This window comes from Phycodurus eques, chromosome 6 (genome assembly GCF_024500275.1).
Source record: "Phycodurus eques isolate BA_2022a chromosome 6, UOR_Pequ_1.1, whole genome shotgun sequence".
Classification (NCBI taxonomy): domain Eukaryota; kingdom Metazoa; phylum Chordata; class Actinopteri; order Syngnathiformes; family Syngnathidae; genus Phycodurus; species Phycodurus eques.
This window is the reverse complement of record NC_084530.1, coordinates 13,201,350-13,222,510: the sequence shown is the minus strand read 5'-3', so window position 1 is coordinate 13,222,510 and position 21,161 is coordinate 13,201,350. Positions and strand designations below refer to the sequence as shown.

At 39.2% G+C, this 21,161-nt stretch overlaps 2 protein-coding genes across 2 annotated transcripts; both read left to right on the top strand.

Annotated features, from left to right (window-relative positions):
- The first annotated feature begins 1,544 nt into the window (after window positions 1-1,544).
- Window positions 1,545-10,646, top strand: LOC133404532 (arsenite methyltransferase-like). Its single transcript, XM_061680506.1, has 11 exons — window positions 1,545-1,876; window positions 4,709-4,742; window positions 5,078-5,205; window positions 5,286-5,436; window positions 6,842-6,978; window positions 7,066-7,135; window positions 7,970-8,051; window positions 8,137-8,268; window positions 8,397-8,536; window positions 8,614-8,736; window positions 10,281-10,646. The coding sequence occupies exons 1-11, from the start codon at window positions 1,860-1,862 to the stop codon at window positions 10,386-10,388; spliced, it is 1,122 nt and encodes a 373-aa protein (XP_061536490.1). The 5' UTR covers window positions 1,545-1,859; the 3' UTR covers window positions 10,389-10,646.
- A 3,475-nt stretch (window positions 10,647-14,121) lies between these two features.
- LOC133403941 (arsenite methyltransferase-like) lies at window positions 14,122-20,670 on the top strand. Its single transcript, XM_061679396.1, has 11 exons — window positions 14,122-14,275; window positions 14,566-14,599; window positions 15,028-15,155; window positions 15,238-15,388; window positions 17,859-17,995; window positions 18,100-18,169; window positions 18,284-18,365; window positions 18,441-18,572; window positions 18,730-18,869; window positions 18,952-19,074; window positions 20,025-20,670. Exons 1-11 carry the CDS (start codon window positions 14,259-14,261, stop codon window positions 20,130-20,132), a joined length of 1,122 nt encoding a protein of 373 aa, XP_061535380.1. The 5' UTR covers window positions 14,122-14,258; the 3' UTR covers window positions 20,133-20,670.
- Window positions 20,671-21,161: the final 491 nt, after the last annotated feature.

Genomic DNA, 21,161 nt, shown 5'->3' with positions numbered 1-21,161 from the left:
CAACCTATATTTAATTGAATACACTACAAAGACAAGATATTTAATGTTCAAACTGATAAACTATTGTTTTTAGCAAATAATCATTAACTTAGAATTTCATGGCTGCAACACGTTCCAAAAAAGCTGGGACAGGTGGCAAAAAAGACTGAGAAAGTTGAGGAATGCTCATCAAACGCCTGTTTGGAACATCCCACAGGTGAACAAGCTAATTGGGAACAGGTGGGTGCCATGATTGGGTATAAAAGGAGCTTCTACGGTCCATATCATCATCAGAAGGCGCAGAGAATCTGGAGAAATCACTGCATGTAAGCGCCAAGGCCAGAAACCAACGTTGAATGCCCGTGACCTTTGATCCCTCAGGCGGAACGGCATCAAAAACCGACATCAATGTGCAAAGGATATGACCATATGGGCCCAGGAACACTTCAGAAAACCAATGTCAGTAAATACAGTTAAGCGCTATTGCCGTAAGTGCAACTTGAAACTCTACTATGCAAAGCAAAAGCCATTTATCAACAACACCCAAAAATGCCGCTGGCTTCTCTGGGCCCGAGCTCATCTAAGATGGACTGATGCAAAGTGGAAAAGTGTTCTGTGTTCCGATTAGTCCACATTTCAAATTGTTTTTGGAAATTGTGGACGTCGTGTCCTCCAGGTCAAAGAGGAAAAGAACCATCCGGACTGTTATGGACGCAAAATTCAAAATGTGTGGTGCATTATGAGGCGTAAAATACGACAACGGAGATCCCGGACGGTTGAACAGCTGAAGCTTTACATCAAGCAAGAATGGGAAAGAATTCCACCTACAAAGTTTAAAAAATTTGTGTCCGCAGTTCCCAAACGTTTATTGAATATTGTTAAAAGAAAAGATAATGTAACACAGTGGTAAACATGACCCTGTCCCAGCTTTTTTGGAATGTGTTGCAGCCATAAAATTCCAAGTTAATGATTATTTGCTAAAATCAATAGTTATCAGTTTGAACATTAAATATATTGTCTTTGTAGTGTATTAAATTAAATATAGGTTGAACATGATTTGCAAATCATTGCATTCTATTATTTATTTATTTAACACAACGTCCAAACTTCATTGGAATTGGGGTTGTACTTTTTTTTTTTTTTTAATGTGATTATTGCTCAGCAGTTCATTGTGGAAAAGCATGTTTGGGTATTTCGCCCAAAGCAAGATTATGTACATGCATTTAAAGCTCTGGCAAAAAATAGATGACCAAAATGAGAAGTTTATGCCAACAAATCTTCATTGGGTTGCAAAGAAACCCTATTCTTTTTTTGTTTTGTTTTTTTGTATGGCTAGTTATGTTAGTTTTACAGTTATTGAGGCAATTTTTTATGTTCAAGTTGCTTTTGTTCACTATGACTGTATTCTTGATGCATGTTTGTGTACATATACTTTTTTTTTTTTTTTTTTTCAAAAGATTTCATTATTTTTAAAGTCTTCGTGTTGTCTGTAAACTTCGTCGGTGGTCTGTTGCTTTAAATATTGCTGCCGTAAAGATTGCTCAGGAATAACCTACGCTATTGCTGAAGGTGGCTTCAAGTTTGTACCGAGGCGCCTTTCCTCATTTTCTAAGCGTTCTTAGATTTTTTTTGAACGACCCATCCTCCAAATACTTCCGGGTCATCTAGCTCGGCTAGGATACTATAGAAAAAGAAAGTTCCCAAGCAAGAGGCTCATCATGTTCGGTGCTTCTTCTGGTACAGTGTAGTGCACACGGTGTGCAGGAAGTGAACTCTGAACCTTCATTTCAACGGACTTCGTGTCAGTCCGAGACTACTCCTTACCCGTATCAGTCATTTTGTCCACCAGTTTTCCACACAAATCTCACTTACCACCGACAATGGCTGATAAAACAAGGTAAGAAGAAGCGTCAAACATCTCGTTTCCATTTCCTTTAGTCTAGCTTTAAGCATTGAGAGTCTTTAGTGTTAGCTTGTTGTTTTTTGTTTACCTATCCACAATCTTGATTTATACGACATGTGTATTAGTGACCCAATACCACAGGTGGGTATAAGCGCGGTACATTTATTCCGTTACAGTTTACTCAATTAACATTTTGGACAAATTGTACTTGTCAGAGTAGTTTTAATGAAGCATACGTTTTACTTTATTCGATTCAAGTTCACCAATCAAACGACACAAGAAAGTTACATGTCCTCACACAAAGTCTTCTGTTAGATTTTGCGGGCCAATCAAAGCGAGTCGTGTTTACATTACAGACTAAGAAAACAACAGCTCTAACGTGCAGCGTAGTTTTTTCACTGCCCAAACGTGGATATTCCAGCCCACTTCTAACTTGAGAAAAAAAAAAAGCAAATGTTTCTGTAAGGCCATATGCATGTATTTTTTTTTTTTTTTTTTTTTCCCCACTTCAAAATCGAAATGGTGGGAGGTGTGTGTGTGTGTACTCTCATTGAACATGAGTTTGAATGTGATCTGTTACTTCTGAACACAGCCACGTGCTAGTTATAAGGGGGAGTGCATCCTTGTGCAACCAGATTTTTTTTTATTTTATTTAAACTTTAATTTTATTTTATTTTATTTAAACTTTAAAGACCAGTTAAAACAGAACATCTTTTTCAATTGTGACCTGGTCAAGAAGGCAACAAGTCAAGTCCAAGTCACTCACATTCAAGTTTATTTCAGTTGTTTATTTTCACCTCACCTCTCAAAAAGGTCAGTTGACTTATACAAATTGTAGGTCATGTTAATTGTGGAAAATGGTTTAAAATGATTTATCTTGGTCAAAATTGGTTTACAACAACACAAATACCTGGCATTGGAACAGGGGTGTGTATACTATCCACTGCATCCTTGTTCGTGTTGTTGTAATCTGCCTGGTGAGCCTACAATATTGTGCTGTTTAACAAGAAACAATATACAACCCCAATTCCAATGAAGTTGGGACGTGTTAAACATAAATAAAAACCGAATACAATGATTTGCAAATCATGTTCACCCTATATTTAATTGAATACACTACAAAGAGAAGATATTTAATGTTCAAACTGATTATTGTTTTTAGCAAATAATCAATTAACTGCCATGATTGTATATTAGAGGAGCTTCCCTGAATTGTTCAGTCATTCACAAGCAAAGATGGGGCAAGGTTCACCTCTTTGTGAACAAGTGCGTGAGAAAATAGTCGAACAGTTTAAGGACAATGTTCCTCAACGTACAATTGCAAGGAATTTAGGGATTTCATAATCTACGGTCCATAATATCATCAAAAGGTTCAAAGAATCTGTAGAAATCACTGCATGTAAGCGGCAAGGCCGAAAACCAACATTGAATGCCCGTGCCCTTCGATACCTCAGGCGGCACTGCATCAAAAACCGACATCAATGTGCAAAGGACATCACCGCATGGGCTCAGGAACACTTCAGAAAACCAATGTCAGTAAATGCAGTTTGGCGATACATTCGTAAGTGCAACTTGAAACTCTACTATGCAAAGCAAAAGCCATTTTTTCAACAACACCCAGAAACGCTGCCGGCTTCTCTGGGCCCGAGCTCATCTAAGATGGACTGATGAAAAGTGTTCTGTGGTCCGACGAGTCCACATTTCAAATTGTTTTGGGAAATTGTGGACGTCGTGTCCTGCGGGCCGAAGAGGAAAAGAACCATCCGGACTGTTATGGACGCAAAGTTAAAAAGTTTTTGTTTTTATTTGCTTAAAACAACAAAGTTTATCAGTTTGAACATTAAATATATTGTCTTTGCAGTTTATTCAATTAAATATAGGTTGAACATGATTTGCAAATCATTGCATTCTGTTTTTATTTATGTTTAACACAACGTTCCAACTTCATTGGAATTGGGGTTGCAGTATGAGACAATTTCTTGGAGCCGTATTTGCCTTAATTTGTTATTTTACAAAGATTTTATTTTATGCAGAGTTTATTTATGTTTTATATGAACTGATATTGCGGCACAGAGGAAGACTGGTGCCTCACAGCTCTGAGGACTGTGGTTTAAATCCTGGCCCCGCCTGTATGGAGTTTGCATGTTCTCCCCGTGCCTGCATGGGTTTTCTCTGAGCACTCCGGTTTCCTCCCACATCCCAAAAACATGCAGGGTAGGTTTATTGAAAACTCTAAATTGCCCGTAGGTGTGAATATGAGTGAAAATGGTTGTTTGTTTGTGCCCTGCGATTGGCTGGCGACCAGTTCAGGGTGTACCCTGCCTCTCGCCCGAAGATAGCTGGGATAGGTTCCAGCACGTCCGCGATCCTAGTGAGGATAAAGCGGTACAGAAAATGAATGGATGGATGGATGGATGGATATTTAATTTAGTTATTTTTATTTCATTTAATATTCATGCTTTGATTTAAAAACAAAACAAAAACAAAAAAAATCAGAAGTTACTCAGTACTTGAGTAGCTTTTGCACTGAGTACTTTCTTACTCAAGTAATTATTTGGCGGACTTCTTTTTACTTTTACTTGAGTCATATTATTCTAAAGTAACAGTACTCTCACTTGAGTACAATATTTGGCTAGTTTACCCACCACTGCAAAATACTGCAGTATTCTACAGCAAACATATAATTTACCTTGGAGTTGTACGAATTTTCTTAAAAATTGTATATATTGAGCTAACTTCTGTCAGCCTTAGCATATGAGTAATGCTGTATTTTATAACGTGTGATATGAAGTATGGTACGTAATGCATTTAATACTGTTTTTCAAGCTTTGTGGATACCATCGTTCATCTGGATGTTAAGGTAGGATAAAACAAACATTTTCTTGATTACTATAACACCGTTCACCTGATTGTTAAGGTAGGATAAAACATACATTTTCTTCATTACTTTAACCTAGATGTATATATTACAATAACTTTAACAACCGAAAACCACTTAGTGTGATAAAGATCCAATATGACCCAAAAAGCGTATTCGTTTTTTAAAATGTATTTATTTATATTGGCTGGTGCTCAATGGTAAATGTTATTTTGCCAGGTCGTGCTCTTTGTTACAGTTCTCGTCCTCACAGACGTATCCTGACCCAACATTTCTCTCCCTTCGTGTGACATCAACATCGATGTAATGTCATGCAGGATTATTATGGAAAAAAGTTGCAGAAGACCTCAGATCTGAAGAGTAATGCCTGTGTTGCTCCAGCCCAGCCCTACCCAAAATTCATCCTCCATGCTCTGAGGAAAGTTCATCCTGATGTGACTGACAGGTTGTCGCTGAGTTCTTTTTTTAATCCTCTTTGCAAATAACAGTCGGTAGTATTCTTCAATTGGTTTCCTGCTCCCTCAGATACTATGGCTGTGGTCTGGTGGTGCCAGAATGTTTGGAGGACTGCAGGATTCTGGACTTGGGCTGCGGGAGTGGCAGAGACTGCTACATGCTGAGTCAGTTGGTGGGAAAGGCTGGCAATGTTACTGGCATCGACATGACTGAGGATCAGGTATGTTCCTCAGTCATGTGATGTTTTGTGCATTTGGCACCTGGGGCTTTTGTAGGGATATATCTGATTTAATCCACCTCTTAATACCAACACTATCGCGACCATTTCTTCTGCTGCGGTCGTCGTCCACCTTGGCGATGGCTTTTTTTTTGGCTTCGGTTGTGGCACTGCCATAAATATCTGTGCAGCACTTGGGGCTAGGCTAATGGTCACCTTTCTGCGTAAAATATATTAACTTGAAATGTTTGGGTTGGTGCTGGGCGATATGGGGGAAAAAAATCTATCACGATATGGGCTGTTTTATGTCACGTCAACGATATATCATGATATAGAACGTTTCAGTTATTCTATGAAAAATGTGGGAGGGGGGGTCCCCTCCTGCTTAGGAAGCATACGTGACGTCAAGCCACTTGGTTCCCAGACTGAAACGCAATGTTGAATTATTGCAAGATCAGCGAGTTTAAATAAACCAATCACAGATCAGATCACAAGCTGGAGCAATATATCTATTTAAACAACTTATTTACTGTATATACAATTGAACCTCTTTTACGAATTTAATTTGTTGCGTGACCCCATTTGTAATCCAAAATGTTCGTAAACCGAGGAAATGTTTCCCATTAAAATGAATGGAAATGCAATCAATCCTTTTTTTTAACAGTGTGTGGTTAAAAATAAATAGAGTACAATCTAGAAATAAGAGAAAACACACTCTTATAAAGTAGTAACATATTAAATAAACGTAACGGTTTATTGCTCATTATCTTTAACTAAGAAGGAGTAAGGAGAGGTGGACTACAGCTCCTCATTGAAGAAGAGTCTTCTTCGATTATAACGGAAATTATTTTCGTTTCTAATTCATTGGTTGATTTTGGCAAAAAAAACTGATCCAGGGAAACTTGTCTTTTTCTGTTCAGAAAAAAAATCACGTCGTCTAAAAGATTAATTGCTCTGTTCGCCAATTTACTTCTGCATTTCTATTGGTAATTTTTATTCATTTTTTGATTGCCTCGCTCACGCTATCATCAGCAAGAGAGAAAAAAAAAACAACAACAACCTTACTTGCATTGTATGACGTACTGAGCCATCGTGGTTAGTGGTTACACAACTCGAGAAGAAGCACAGCACAGATGTTCCTGCTCATCCATGACAAGTGCTACCTAACACTATCTTTCGCTTTTACGAGAAGCCATTCTTGACTGTTTAGCAAAAATTTCGTTCGCCAACATTGCGCCTACTTAATTCATAAACTACACTCCTCCCGATAGATATCAAGACTAGATATGCCAGTGTGCTATAACAGCTTTTTTCAAAGTAAGCCTATCACGATCCAGAAGTGGTTCTTTGTTTATTTCTCACATATTAGGACCAATAAAACATAATTGAAATATCTTTTGTTATCTAGCTTGAAGTGGCCAGGAAACATGTGGACTTTCACATGAAGGAGTTTGGCTACAAGAAGCCCAATGTGACTTTTGTCCAGGGCTACATCGAGGCCTTAACGGAGGCGGGTCTGGAAAAGAACTCTTTTGATGTCATCATGTAAGCTGTACCTCTTGCCTCCCACTCTCACATTTTAAAGCTGTGTAGTTATGGAAAATTTGTAATGGTCAATCTTTCATCACTTAGCTCCAACTGTGTGGTGAATCTTTCTCCAGACAAGAAGCGAGTCCTGTCTGAAGCCTACAGTGTGCTCAAGGTACTTTTTAACTCTCTGAAATGGGATAACAATATATTTTGAGAATTACTTTTCCCGAACTTTCCATGGGATGGTTAGATGGCCAACTTTGGAGGGAGAGAGCAAGAAGATGGACACAAAAATTATTTTATATTCTAACTGGCCCACGTACTTGTACATTATTTATAATCCAACCCCACCCTAGCAAATAACATTCAAGCACACTCTGTCAACCCTCTGTGTTCTGAATGGATTACTCCAGAATACTATTTGACAGCATTCCCTCAAAATCTGATTCATCATACTCTTGAAAATGGTAAATGGACTGCACTGCACTTATATAGCGCCTCCACACCATCACAGTGTCAAAGCGCTTTACAAAGCCTCACAGTCACCCACTCACACACACACACACATTCATGCACCAATGGGCAACTGCTGCCATACAAGGCGCTGCCAGGCCCACTGGGTGGAAATTAGGGTTCAGTGTCTTGCCCAAGGACACTTTGAAATGCGGACAGTCATAACCGGGATTTGAACCAGTGACCCTTCGGTCACTGGACAGCCTGCTCTACCATCTGAGCCACCGCCATCCAAGGATTTACCAATAAGCGGCTCAGAAAATGGATTGATATTTATACTGTTCAGACTTACGATGGATGCACAGTGCAGGTTTGCATAAAATCTGATGTTCAACCATGATTACAGTATGTTGTGAACTTCTTTTCAAAAGTAGTTAAGTTAATCAATTCTGCAAATTTCCAGTGTAAATTCCCAGGTTTTTACCATCCTTGTCTAAATCTCTAAACAATATTCATGTTAACTACGTACTGTACTTGCTCTACGGTTGGTTAGGATGGTGGTGAATTTTACTTCAGTGATATCTACAGCAATGGAAGACTAACTGGGGAAATTAAAAACCACAAAATCCTGTGGGGTGAGTATTTTTTATGTTCTGCTTATATACTGTACATAAGCTGCAGACACACACCTGAATATCTCACTATACAATCTCACGATAGGGGAGTGTTTAGGTGGCGCACTGTGGTACAAAGATCTGCTGCAACTAGCCGAGGAAGTAGGATTCAGTCCACCAAGGCTTGTTACTGCCAGCATTGTCACTGTTGATAACAAAGAACTGCAAGCCATTCTGGGTTTGATACTTGTTTCTTGTCATTTTATCCTGTCAAGGCACAATGCAATACAATATTTTTTCCACCAAGATAACACTGTTGAATAAACACACACTAACAAATTAATTTTCACCTGTTCTGCATTACAGGCAACTTCAAGTTTGTCTCTGCCACATACCGTCTGTTTAAGGTCCCAAAAGGCAGCCCAAAGCCCTGTAAAGTAATTTATAATGGAAACATTACAGGGGCAGAGGGCTCCCTCCACTTTGACTGTCAGTACACCTTCAAGGTTTGTACATCTCCTTCAGCACAGATCTGCTCCAGTTGACTTTGAACTGAATGTTCACAAATGTTTGCTTCTGACAGGCAGATCAAGTGGTGGATGTAGATGGTGAATTAGCTGCCATCCTGACCCATTCCAGATTTGCACAGGACTTCACTTTCCAGCCACCAGGAGGCTCCTGTGAACCTTGTGGAGTCAAACCAGAGGTCAGTGATACTTTAAAGGTCCCATATTTTACCAAACCAACTTTTTCTAGTATTTGGGATGTTATATTGGCTTTATGATGCCTCAGTAAACAAATTAAAATCATCCACACATTCCTGAGTTACAGATGTTTTTCTGCCGAGAGGCCTAAAATCAGGTCATTTGTATTTCTCGAGCTTATCTACGTCGCAAGCGAATGTCTCCGCCTCCACCTCTCTGCTCCCGAACCAGCGTTGTCAAGATAACAGACACGTGCTCTCACAAGTAGTGAGGGTTGGGTGTTTGCTCCCTTCCTGATTTCTTATGTTTTGCATGTTTGTCACACTTAAATGTTTCCCATCATCAAAAAAAGTTAAAGACAACACAAGTAAACACAAAATGCAGTTTTTAAATGAAGGTTTTTATTATTAAGGGAGAAAAAAAATCCATGTTTGGATTTTTTGTTGTTGTGTATATTTAATACTCCAGAGGCAATTCTATGTTTATATGGTTTCACAGTCATGATGGCCCTCTGGGGGAAACCATAACTACAAAGAGGGCCGCAACCAAAGTAATTTTAACACCCCTGCATACGTGAAAACATATTAAATGACATTGAGCACCAGAGGTCAGTATGTCTGTGGCATCAGTTTGAAATTGTGGGCATCCCCTGAGAGGCCCACAGTCTTACTGCGAACAGTCATATGCGATAAAACATTGTCACACGCACGCTCACATATGCACTCATACACAAGCACAAGGTCAAGCAACTGTCTCAGAGTCATGAACAAACTGTGGATTCATGCTGGCAACCTTGAACAGGAAGGAATGTTCTCATCTCTGACTCATGGAATGCCTTCTTATCAGCTCTCATGGTTATTTTGTGAGTGCATACATCCATAAACAACATGATAGATGCAGCCCTCCCCCATTTCCTTGTTTACAACATGAGTTTTAATTTCAATGATAGTACTTCCAAGATAAGGACTTTTTGAACTATACCTTTGGACTGCCCCTTTGCTGTGCAATCAGATTTACATAATTTACTATAATCAAACATGTTTATTATTTGCAGGATAGTAATAGAAATACTTTAGTGTTATTCAATAACCAATGTCTGATAAGAGATGAAGAACGTCATCAAATTGACACTAAGGGACTTGGTTCATTAGTAAACATGTTTGTAATACAGTGGACCCCCACTATTCATGGGGTATTGGGAACTGGCGAGACCGCTAATAGTGAAAATCTGCAGATAATGGACACTCATTATAATTGCATTGGGGAGGGGGTAATTCAAATAAATTGTTTTTTTTTTTTTTATTAATGGGGATATACCGCCAGTAACTGGTTTTGGGGTTGGTTCTTCCCCGCCCCCCAAAAAATGAAAAAAATATTTTTGGGAGAAAAAAAAATCTGTGACGAAGTGGCCCCTGTTAAGGAATATAATGTAACAGATTCAAAAATATGAATTATATTTTTCCAAAACCCTCACTTTATCTTGACTGAAACTTTGGAATCATATAAATACAAAAGTGACTTTTATTTTTTATTTTTTTTCTCCCAGGCACGTTGTGAGGATCCTTTCCAGCTTGCTGTGCAGTTGCCAAAACAGGGTCCAGGTTCAACCACAGGGGGGTGCTGCAATACAAAGTCTGCAACCTGCTGCAAGTAATTGTTGGATGAGTTCAGCAACCCAGCATCATAATGTCAGCACTTGGTAGACTGGACATCAGTGTTTCTCAACTGTTGTCACCCTGGGACCCGCATTTTCTTAAAAACTGTTGAAAAAAAAAATGCCTATGTAAAGAAAATGTCATACTTTAAAAACATAACTACATGTTCAAAAGTACCATACAGAGACCCTTGAAAAGAAACTGGATGAACATGACAACTAAATGTACAATGAATAAAACAAAGAATTTCACTTAAATCTTGGCACTGATTTCTTTTTTTTAGGAAAGTCCCTTACTAGTAATAGAGTTTTTCCACGCATACCTGTCAAAATAATGTGATTTTCCAAATTAAAGGCAAGTCCAACTTGGGATACACTTTAATCATTTCACTGGACAGGGGGTCCTCTGTTTACGACAGAGTTCCGCTCCTACGGCAACGTCATAACCCAAATTTGTACAACAGTCAGAATTGGCTGTGACCACGGATTCTTAGACCATCGTCCAAACTGTTTCGTTGCAGGCCATTCCTGACTTTAAAACATCGTATGTCGATACCGTTGTAAGCCATGGACCCCTTGTACTTTTTTTCTTACCTCTCCGTGATCACCGATTGTGGGTCCGGGACCCACTTCAGGGTCCCGACCTACCAGTTGAGAATCACTGCTGTAGGTATTTCCATTTAGAGAGGTGATTCGTTTGGAAATTGTATTCCTTTACTTTAAAATAATCCTCACAGTTCTTTCATCTGTCATTTTGTATCATTTAGATTAGGAAATGTGAGTGGAATGACCTTGCATTAAAAATGAATACTTACTCACATATCAATGCAGTGATTTACAGTATCAACATTATATGTTTGGAAGTTAGGCTTGAAGTGCCGTTAATTGTAAAGTCATCACAAATCTCAGAGAAAAAAAATCTACTGAAATGGCATTGATATGTCACTAATTCACCAGATCATTGAGACGATCTCTAGAGGCCACTTATACACAAATCTGCAACTTACATAGACTTCAGACCTGCTTCGTATCTGCCACGATGCTCAAAACTAAAGAAACATGTCAATAAGGAAATTGATGCATTCTGAGAAAAAACAAATCACGAGTCAGTACACAGTATATACTTCAGGACAAAGTATTTCGAGGAAGTTTTGTAGTTAAAACACAATTATACGTAGGGCTGAGATGGGTGCGCTATTGTGTTGAGTGATTTCACCGATCTGTTTCAACAGATCAACCTAATAATAAACAACATGCGATTGTATTCATTGACCATTAAAAACTTTTGATATAATTAACAATGACATACTAGTCAATACATTGGTTTGTCAACTGACAAACAATATTTGGGTTTTATTGATTTGTTTTAATATACAGTAGCTGAAAAATTTTTTTTTTCCCCCTTTACATTTTTTTTATTAAATATAATGTACCTATGACTGGTTTCCTAATCGATCCCTATTTGGGTTCATGCTGTTTCGTGTAGTGAAGCACAGGGTGTGCTCTTGTGCAGAAAGTACATTTTGAACCCTCCCTCAAACGGACATCTTAAATTTGAGACTGCGGTCAGGCCAGCCTCCACTCGAAAAGAAGTTCAGCCAGCCGCCCCTAATTTTGTTTATACTAGTCATTACGGTAATAAACCAAAAACGAGCGGCGAAAAGCCACCTTCGAAATAACACCCTACAAATATTACATGGATGTCAACACACTGATTAAAAAAAAAAAAAAAAAGATAAAAAAATAATCATTGCGGTATCGCAAGACCAGTCCACTTCTAAGGGACACAAGAATACCCGAGGTCTCCCCCATTAGAGCTCCCATTCAAATCTGGTGTATTTACAAATAAAACATAACCTCAACTCTGCATATTTCACAGTCATTACCCCATGATTTAAAAAATATATTAAAAACAATCCTTCCGGTGTTGCAACACCAGTCCAGTTCTGGGGGACACTAGAACACTCCAGCAAAAGAGGCCCCATCCAAATCTGGTGTTGAATTTCAAAATAAAAGTCCCCTGAAATCTGCATATTCCGCTGTCATTACCACTGATTAAAAAAAATCCATCCATCCATCTTCTCCTCACTAGGGTCGCGGGGATGCTATCTGTGGGCGAGAGGCAGGGTGCACCATGAACTGGTCGCCAGCCAATCGCAGGGCACATATAAACAAACAACCAGTCGCGCTCACCTTCACACCTACGGGCAATTTAGAGTCTTCAATTAACCTACCGTGCATGTTTTTGGGATGTGGGAGGAAACCGGTGTATCCGGAGAAAACCCACCCAGGCACGGAGAGAACATGCAAACTCCACACAGGCGGGGTCGGGATTTGAACCCCGGTCCTCAGACCTGTGAGGCAGATGGGCTAACCAGTCTCCAAAAATCCATCCATCCATTTTCTGAACCGCTTTTCCTGAGTAGAGTCGTGGGTGTACTTGCGCCTATCTCACCTGTCCAGTCCTGGAGGACACGAGACCACCCCATGTCTCCATCGAAAGAGGTCCCATCCAAATCTGATCTTGCATTTCAAAATAAAAATCCCATGAAATCTGCATATTTTCGTTGTCATTAGCACTGATTAAAAAGAAACAATAAAAATCTGTAAAAAAAATGTCTTCAGTATCCCAACACCAGTCCAGTTCTGGAGGACACTAGACCACCCCAGGTCTCCAAAACCTCTCGCTTACAGGTTTAGTTCTGCCCGTAAGCATCACAGTCCAGCAGCGTTGATTTGCGAGGCCCCGTGGAGGTAGCTTGATCAGGGTATTTTACTCTAAGATGATACGCCAAAAACTTACAACTAGTATGGTATTTGAATTTGGCTTTGAAAAGTGCGCAAATTACGTACTTCAACAAGTGTCAAGCAAGTTAAACTAAAAATAAAACTACCTATAGTCTGTGTTTGTCCATCTTTGCACCAGTGACACCTCTTAAGTTTTGCTGCACAGGTGAGCAGAAGTTATAGGCCGCCACAGGAAGTAAATTCAACTGCGTTAACTGAGTTAATTTTTAATGCTTTGAATAATGTAAGTTTATCTCCCAAGATAACGCATTAACTTAAAATTTGTAATTTTTAACTTTAATTATTTTAAAGATTTTTTTTAAAATGAGGGTTATGACAGTAAAATATGCCGATTTCAGGGGACTTTTATTTTGAAATGCGACATCAGATTTGGACGGGACCTCTTTTGGTGGAGACCTGGGGAGGTCTGGTGTCCTCCAGGACTGGACTGGTGTCGGGATACTGAAAGGATTATTTTTAATCCCTTTTTTAAAATCAGGGGTAATGACAGTGAAATTTGCAGATTTCAGAGGGCTTTTATTTTGAAATACAATATCAGATCATTATCAAACCGCTTTTAGTGGAGCCCTTGGTTAGTCTAATGTCCCACAGATCTGTACTGGTCTTGCGATATCAATGGGATTTTTTTTTTTTCCCCCTATAAATAAGATATACTTGCAGTCATGTATGCAGATTTCAAATTAGCTTGATTTTAAATGCATCTCAAGATTGAATGAAATGAACATTGCTGGTTGCAATCCTGGGATAGTCTACTTCCTCCCAGAAGTGGACTGGTTGCGTTATAACCGAGAGTTTATTGAATATAATTACTTTAAATCCGAAGCGTTGACGTCCCTGTAGGCCTATTATTGGGTAGCCTTTATTTTGAAGGTGGCTTTCGCTGCTCGGTGGCCGCTTATTACCGTAATGCCAAGTCTGAAGAAAATTAAGGGTGTCGCGCTGGACTTCTTTACGGGTGGAGGCTGGCTTGACCGCGGAACTTTGAGCACGGTGCCCAGAATTCTTTTTCGAGTCGACACAACATTCGCCACCGGATCGTGTACTTGACTTGTACCATCGATAATGGCTGAACAAGCAAGGTAACAACAAGCTACAAACATAGCAAACTTGTCTCTATTTCTTTTAGTCAACTTTTAGAATGTCGAGTCTGTTGCATTTGTTACTGTCTACATTTTTTTTATTTTATTGATGCGACACATTTATATGTATCGTGACAAAGTACAGAAGTATTACACAGCAAACGTATATTAAACATGGGATTTTTACTAATGTAATTAACTCGCACATTCTGACCTAGCTTCTGGTTTCGTCCTTATATGAACTTCATATTTAATATTCATTTTATAATTGATTCAATAATCTTTTGAAGCTTTGTTGATACCACCGTTCACCTGGATGTTAAGGTAGGATAAAGCCTTACATCGTCTTGAACGCTTTCGCCTATCATAATTGTTTCAAATGAGTCATCTTCCTCATGATCATGATCACAGTTTTCAATTTGAATGTTTCACTGCATGACTTAATCTGACTCATTCTAACTCTGCATTAGTCTTTTTACAATCGAAATAATTTGTGTGTTTGTGGTTTGAGTCCATAAATGTGTGCACGCCGTCTTTACATATTTAGATTCCATATGCATGTATAGTACCAAAGTGACACCACTAGCCTAAAGCAAATAACCTGATATGATTAATATACAGTACCTGGCTGGTAAAGCTGATTCACATGTGATTTTGGAAGGCGGTGCTGTATTTTATAGTTCTTGTTCTCACAGATGTGACTGACCCAACATCCGCTCTTGTGACATTAACATCTACACCCTCTCATGTAGGATTATTATGGAAAGACATTGCAGAAAACGTCAGATATAAAGAGTAATGTCTGTGTGGCTCCAACGGAGCCCCTCCCAAAATTCATCCTCCAGGCTCTGAAGAAAGTCCATCCTGATGTGACTGACAGGTTGTTGCTGAATATGTTCACACACTTTATTGGCAAAGCACATTTGGTAATATTCCAGAATGGGGTTCCTCCTCCCCATCAGATACTATGGTTGTGGTCTGGCTGTGCCAGAGTGTTTGGAGGGCTGCAGGATTCTGGACTTGGGCTGCGGGAGTGGCAGAGACTGCTACATGCTCAGTCAACTAGTGGGAGAGGCTGGCCATGTCACTGGCATCGACATGACTGAGGATCAGGTAAACTATTTTGGTCAATTTAAATTAAAACCATTATTATTATTATTATTAAATTGAATTACTCACAAAAAGTTGAGAATATCCGGCTTTTGGCTGAAATGTCAGGATTAACCTAAAATGCCCTGTAACTTTTACAGGTGGACTTAATGTGGCCTTCTCTAAACCTCGGCATGCACATGTGCAACTGTTTTATGTTTCAGTACTTTGGCAGAGTCATGGGAAAACCATGTGTACAAAAGTTATTGTATCAGTAACAGTAGAAATGCTATGGTGATGAGCAATAACATTAGAAGTCTTTCTTAAAATGCCAATGTATGGCATTGCAATAATTAATAATAAGAGCAGATGTAATTGCATCATTTATGGAAGCAGGAGTGCCTTATTCAGTGTAACAAGAGAAACTGCTTCATGAGATAATTCTTTGATGGGGATGAGATAGATCAATGCACACAAAGATGTATCAATAGCACAAACAGTGGTTCTACCTCTTCTACGTCGAGAAATTATGAGAACTACAAGTAGAAAAAAACACAAGGAGCACATTATTCTAATAGGTTCAAAGGGCACCCGAAGCTCTTTTGAGTGTTTTTAGGTGTCTGATCGTTTTTAGGTTAGGAGGAGGGAGGCTTTTATGCTCAATTGTAAATGGTGACTTTGAGCAAGAGTCTGGGTACTGTCTCGACTGCTTAGCAGTCTACAGGGCTAGCACGGCTGTTGCTTAGCTTTTTTTTTTTTTTTTTTAAAAAAACATTTTTACATTTTAGGGTAGGTATCAGTCTGGTTTTAGGATAAACCACTGCACTGCTCTCCTCAAAATTTTTAAAATGATTTTAGAGTCAGTCTTGATAACCGTAAATTAATAGTGTTGGTTCTCCTGAATCTTATCACTGCCTTCAATACGGTAGACCACACCATCCTTTTAAACAGACTTGAATACCTAGTTGGCCTTTCTGGTACTGTACACAAATGGTTCTTATCTTACTTCATTGACAGAACTTTTATAGTAGGTCAAGATACATGGTCTTCAGAAATCCATAAACTAACATCCGGTGTGCCGCAGCGTTCAATTTTAACCCGGGTCCTATTCACTATTTGTATGCTCCCTCTCCGCGGTGTCATTAGGAGGCATGGAGTGAACTTCCACAGCTACACTGATGATGCGCAGCTGTACATTGCCTTCTCACCTGATGACACCATTCCAATGGATACTCTTCTTAAATGTAATTTAGACATTAAATCCTGGATGGCATAGAACTTTCTCCAGCTTCAACAGGACAAAACTGAAGTTTTAGTCATCGGCCCTGAGGCCTTAAGAGACAAACTTCTGACTAAACTACAAGCATTGTCCCAAAAACCTTCCTCACTGGTGAAAACCCTGGGCATTATTTTAGACTCCGAGCTCCCTTTGATTGCACACATTAAAATATAGATTTTTATCATTTGAAGAATATAGCCAGTTAATGCATGCTTTTATCTCCAGTTGGATTGTAATACCCTGCTTTCTGGTCTTCCCAAAAAGACAATTTCAGCCTTACAAATACAAATTACTACAGTATTCTCCAGCACGTGTTCTGACAAAGACCAGAAGGCGCAAGCACATTATATCCAGTGTTAAAATCACTGACCGCATTTGCTCCCCGTGTGTTTCAGGATTGGTTTTAAGGTTCTTTTGCTGGTTTTTAAACGTCTTAATGGTCTTGGCCATTCTTACCTCTCGGAGTTGCTTTTTACCTATAAACCCTCGCGTGCCCTGAGGTCTTCTGCCTCTGGCCTTTTAGTTCTTGTTTCATGGCCCCTGTCTGTGGAACAGCCTGCCGGAGCATCTATCCCAGCTATCTTCGGGCAGGAGGCGGGGGTACACCCTGAACCGGTCGCCAGCCAATCGCAGGGCACATTGAAACAAACAACCGTTGGCACTCACATTAACACTTATGGGCAATTTAGAGTCTTCAATCAGCCTACCACAGATGTTTTAGGGATGTGGGAGGAAACCGGAGTGCCCGGAGAAAACCCACGCAGGCACAGGGAGAACATGCAAACTCCACACAGGCGGGGCCGGGATTTGAACCCCGGCCTCCAGAACTGTGAGGCAGATGTGCTAACCAGTCGCCAACCGTGCCGAATTATTATTATTATTATTATTATTAAAAATTTTACCTGTGTGTGCGCCCTTGTGTATCTGTTGGGATAAGTGGCGGGAGGAGATTGATTTGAACTATGTACAGCACGTTGCATTGCATGTCATTGTATGGAAAGTGCTTTCTAAATAAATTTGATTTATTGATTGATAAGGCTGGCACAAAGACAGCACTGCATATCAGCAGAACAACCCAATGCCCACGATGAAGCATCCATAAGCTTTATATTTTGGTTTTGAATTCAATATACAGCAGCCTGTGCGTCAAGTAAAGCATCTGGGTTATCATATATGTGGATCTCAAACTTAATTGAAATCTCTTTTGTTATCTAGCTTGAAGTGGCCAGGAAACATGTGGACTTTCACATGAAGGAGTTTGGCTACAGGAAGCCCAATGTGACTTTTGTCCAGGGCTACATCGAGGCCTTAACGGAGGCGGCTCTGGAAAAGAACTCTTTTGATATCATCATGTAAGCTGTACCTCTTGCCTGCTGCTCTCTTTCAGTTAGTTTCACATTTTAAACCACTGTTCTGTATTTGTAGAAATGTTTTGAAATCATTTTTCATTGCTTAGCTCCAACTGTGTGGTGAATCTTTCTCCAGACAAGAAGCAAGTCCTTGCTGAAGCTTTCAGCGTGCTCAAGGTACACTTCTCTTTAACTCACTTTTGGTCTCATTGTCCGAACAAATTTCATGAGATTTGACAAGAATGTCTTAACCAATGATCAACTTAATGTACATGCTCTACTGATGGTTAGGAGGGTGGTGAGTTATTTTTCAGTGACATGTACAGCAATGGAAGACAAACTGAGGAAATTAAAAACAACAAAGTTCTTTGGGGTGTGTATTATTACTCTTCTGCCATATGTTTGTTGCAGACACATGGCTTAGTATAATGCAATTTTTCCAATGCAGGTGAGGGTTTTGGTGGTGCGCTATGGTACAAAGATCTGCTACAGTTGGCTGAGGAAGTAGGATTCAGACCCCCGAGGCTTGTCAAAGCCAATGTTATTGCTGTTGACAACAAAGAAATGCAAGCCATTCTGGGTGTGATGCTTGTTTCTGTCTTCACAGTGAATTTGCGGTGTTGTTTTGTCATTGTAACCTGTCAAAGGAGATTACACTAAGAACTTCATTTTCAACCAGGAAAACACAATATTGTTGAATATACTGTGAATTTCTTTTCACCTGTTCTGCATTACAGGTGACTTCAAGTTTGTCTCTGCCACATACCGTCTGTTTAAGTTACCAAAGGGCAGCGGAAAGCCATGTAAAGCAATTTATAATGGAAACATTACAGGGGCAGAGGACTCCCTCCACTTTGACTGTCAGTATACCTTCAAGGTCTGTATATGTAGCTCCTGCAGCATCAGATCAGTTCCAGTGGATTTGGAACTGAATGTTCACAAATGTTTGCATCTCACAGGCTAATCAAGTGACAGAGGTTGATGGCGAATTAGCCTCCATCCTAACCCAATCCAGATATGCGCAGGCCTTCACTTTCCAGCCACTAAGAAAGTCTTGTGAACCTTGTGAAGTCAAACCTAAGGTCAGTGATACTGTAAAAATATGTGTCATAACTTTGAACACCAGAGGTCAGTATGTTTGTAGTATCAATTTAAAATTGTGGACATGCCCAAAGAGGCCCACTGTCTAACTGTGCTCACAGTCGAGGAAACATGCTGCACAGTCTCACGTGTGCACGCACACACACACACACACGCACACAAACACTCTCCTTCTCTCTCTCTCTCTCTCTCTCTCTCTCTCTCTCTCTCTCTCTCTCTCTCTCTCTCTCTCTCTCTCTCTCTCTCTCTCTCTATCAAAGCACACATAAAGTACGCACTCATGAACAAGCACAAGGTCAAGCAGCTGTCTCAGAGTCATAACCAGACTGTGGAGTCATGCTGGGAACCTTGAACAGGAAGGAATGCTCTCTTCTCCAGTTCATGGAATGCCATCTTATCAGCTGTAATGGTTATTCTTTGAATGCATACATTGCATGAACAACACTAGATGTTTCAACAACAGTCCTCTGCTCAGACCACATAAAAAGAACACTTTTCAGTTATGTATTACATATTTGGCATTTTGAATTCATAGATAGTACTTCAAAGATCAGAGTTCATGGTTGAACCTTTGGACTGGTCCGCTAATGTGAGATGACGTTACATACTTTACTGTACTCGACCATGTTTGTTTGTTATGAAGACATATACTGTTGATTAGCTCCACTTCTGTCATATGCTTATTTCATGAACAAACAATATCAGATGGAGTTAAAAACAAAGAAATGAAATCAATACACCACTTGTAAACCGACGCAGAGGCTTAATTGATATGGGACACATTTTTCATGTTGAATCTAGAAAGTAACAGAAATAGGAACATTATTATTTTTTTTAATATGTATTTTTGCACATCCTAGAATTGCCTTGGGTGACACTTGATATAATCCAAAAGTGTGATGTCCTGTTCCTTGTTGAACTTGTCATTCAGGCAGGCTCTGGGGATCCTTTTGAGCTTGCTGTGCAGCTGCAGAAACAGAGTGCAGGCTCAGCCACAGGGGGATGCTGCAGTACGCAGTCTGGAACCTGCTGCAAGTGATTCTGGGAAAAGACCACTGCTGCAATTTTCCGAATCTTAGCATCATAATGTAATCACGCTGTAGTATAACAGTAGTTTGAATGTCACAAATTCTTGTTTTTCTGTATGTGAGCTAACAAAATAGATGTCCAATTTCCGGGGTGAAGGAGTAAATCCAGTGTGGTAAAACCTGTTAAATTGGTTAGAAGTGATTTGGAACACAGGACATTTTAGAATAACATTGTAGAATTTCCGAGGTATTCTCTGAAAACTGTATGTTGTTAAAACATTAAGACATCTTTGTACTACTACAGCATGAGTAATTCAGACTTGTTTAATATATATTAATAGAGTGCTCATCATTTAACAAACAATTTACTTTATTAATTTAACTAGCGAATTGTGTATTTTTTTGTACTGCCTCTTCAATTTTTATAATAACTTGCATCGTTGCTTTTGTTCTCAATTTCAATGTTTTTCAACAGTGTCCAAATCAATTTGTCTATCACATTAATTTTGATTTGTCAGCGTAATATGAAAATAAATGCTTTTGATTTTGTTTTGTGAATATCAATACATGTATATAATTTTAGAGACGCTTTCTTTTTAGTCTTACCAATTATAGAGGCAAGAGTTATAAAGATGAGTGAAGATCAACAGGTTAACAACACATTATAACAGTACAGTTTTCTGGTTAGTACTGTGAATGTACATCCCGTTAAGAGGTTTTGTCATCCAATACGTTGATGTATACAACATATTATTCACATTATTTTTCACAAGAGCAATTGCAGTCATTTCAACCAAAGCATGGCATACTTTTCCCAATTAGTTGTGAGTCATTCTAAGTCGTTATAGCAGTATACGATTGGTGAAATCGCATACTGCAGTATAAGGGCTGGACATTTAGACAATTTCAAGATATACCAAAAATCTTGAAAAACAAAACAGGAAAGCAATTAGACATGGCAAAATTGCCTTTTAAAAAATATATTGTGAGAACTACATGTTTATGAATAAACTGCGTTATCCAGAGTGAGTGAGAGCTTA

What these genes read in the sequence shown, in the direction of transcription:
- LOC133404532 (XM_061680506.1), top strand. An exon ending in TCGACATGACTGAGGATCAG is followed by an intron (nt 5,437 to 6,841) that starts GTATGTTCCTCA and finishes TTTGTTATCTAG; the next exon opens with CTTGAAGTGGCCAGGAAACA. An exon ending in CTTGTGGAGTCAAACCAGAG is followed by an intron (nt 8,737 to 10,280) that starts GTCAGTGATACT and finishes TTTTTCTCCCAG; the next exon opens with GCACGTTGTGAGGATCCTTT.
- LOC133403941 (XM_061679396.1), top strand. An exon ending in AAACAACAAAGTTCTTTGGG is followed by an intron (nt 18,366 to 18,440) that starts GTGTGTATTATT and finishes TTTCCAATGCAG; the next exon opens with GTGAGGGTTTTGGTGGTGCG. An exon ending in CTTGTGAAGTCAAACCTAAG is followed by an intron (nt 19,075 to 20,024) that starts GTCAGTGATACT and finishes CTTGTCATTCAG; the next exon opens with GCAGGCTCTGGGGATCCTTT.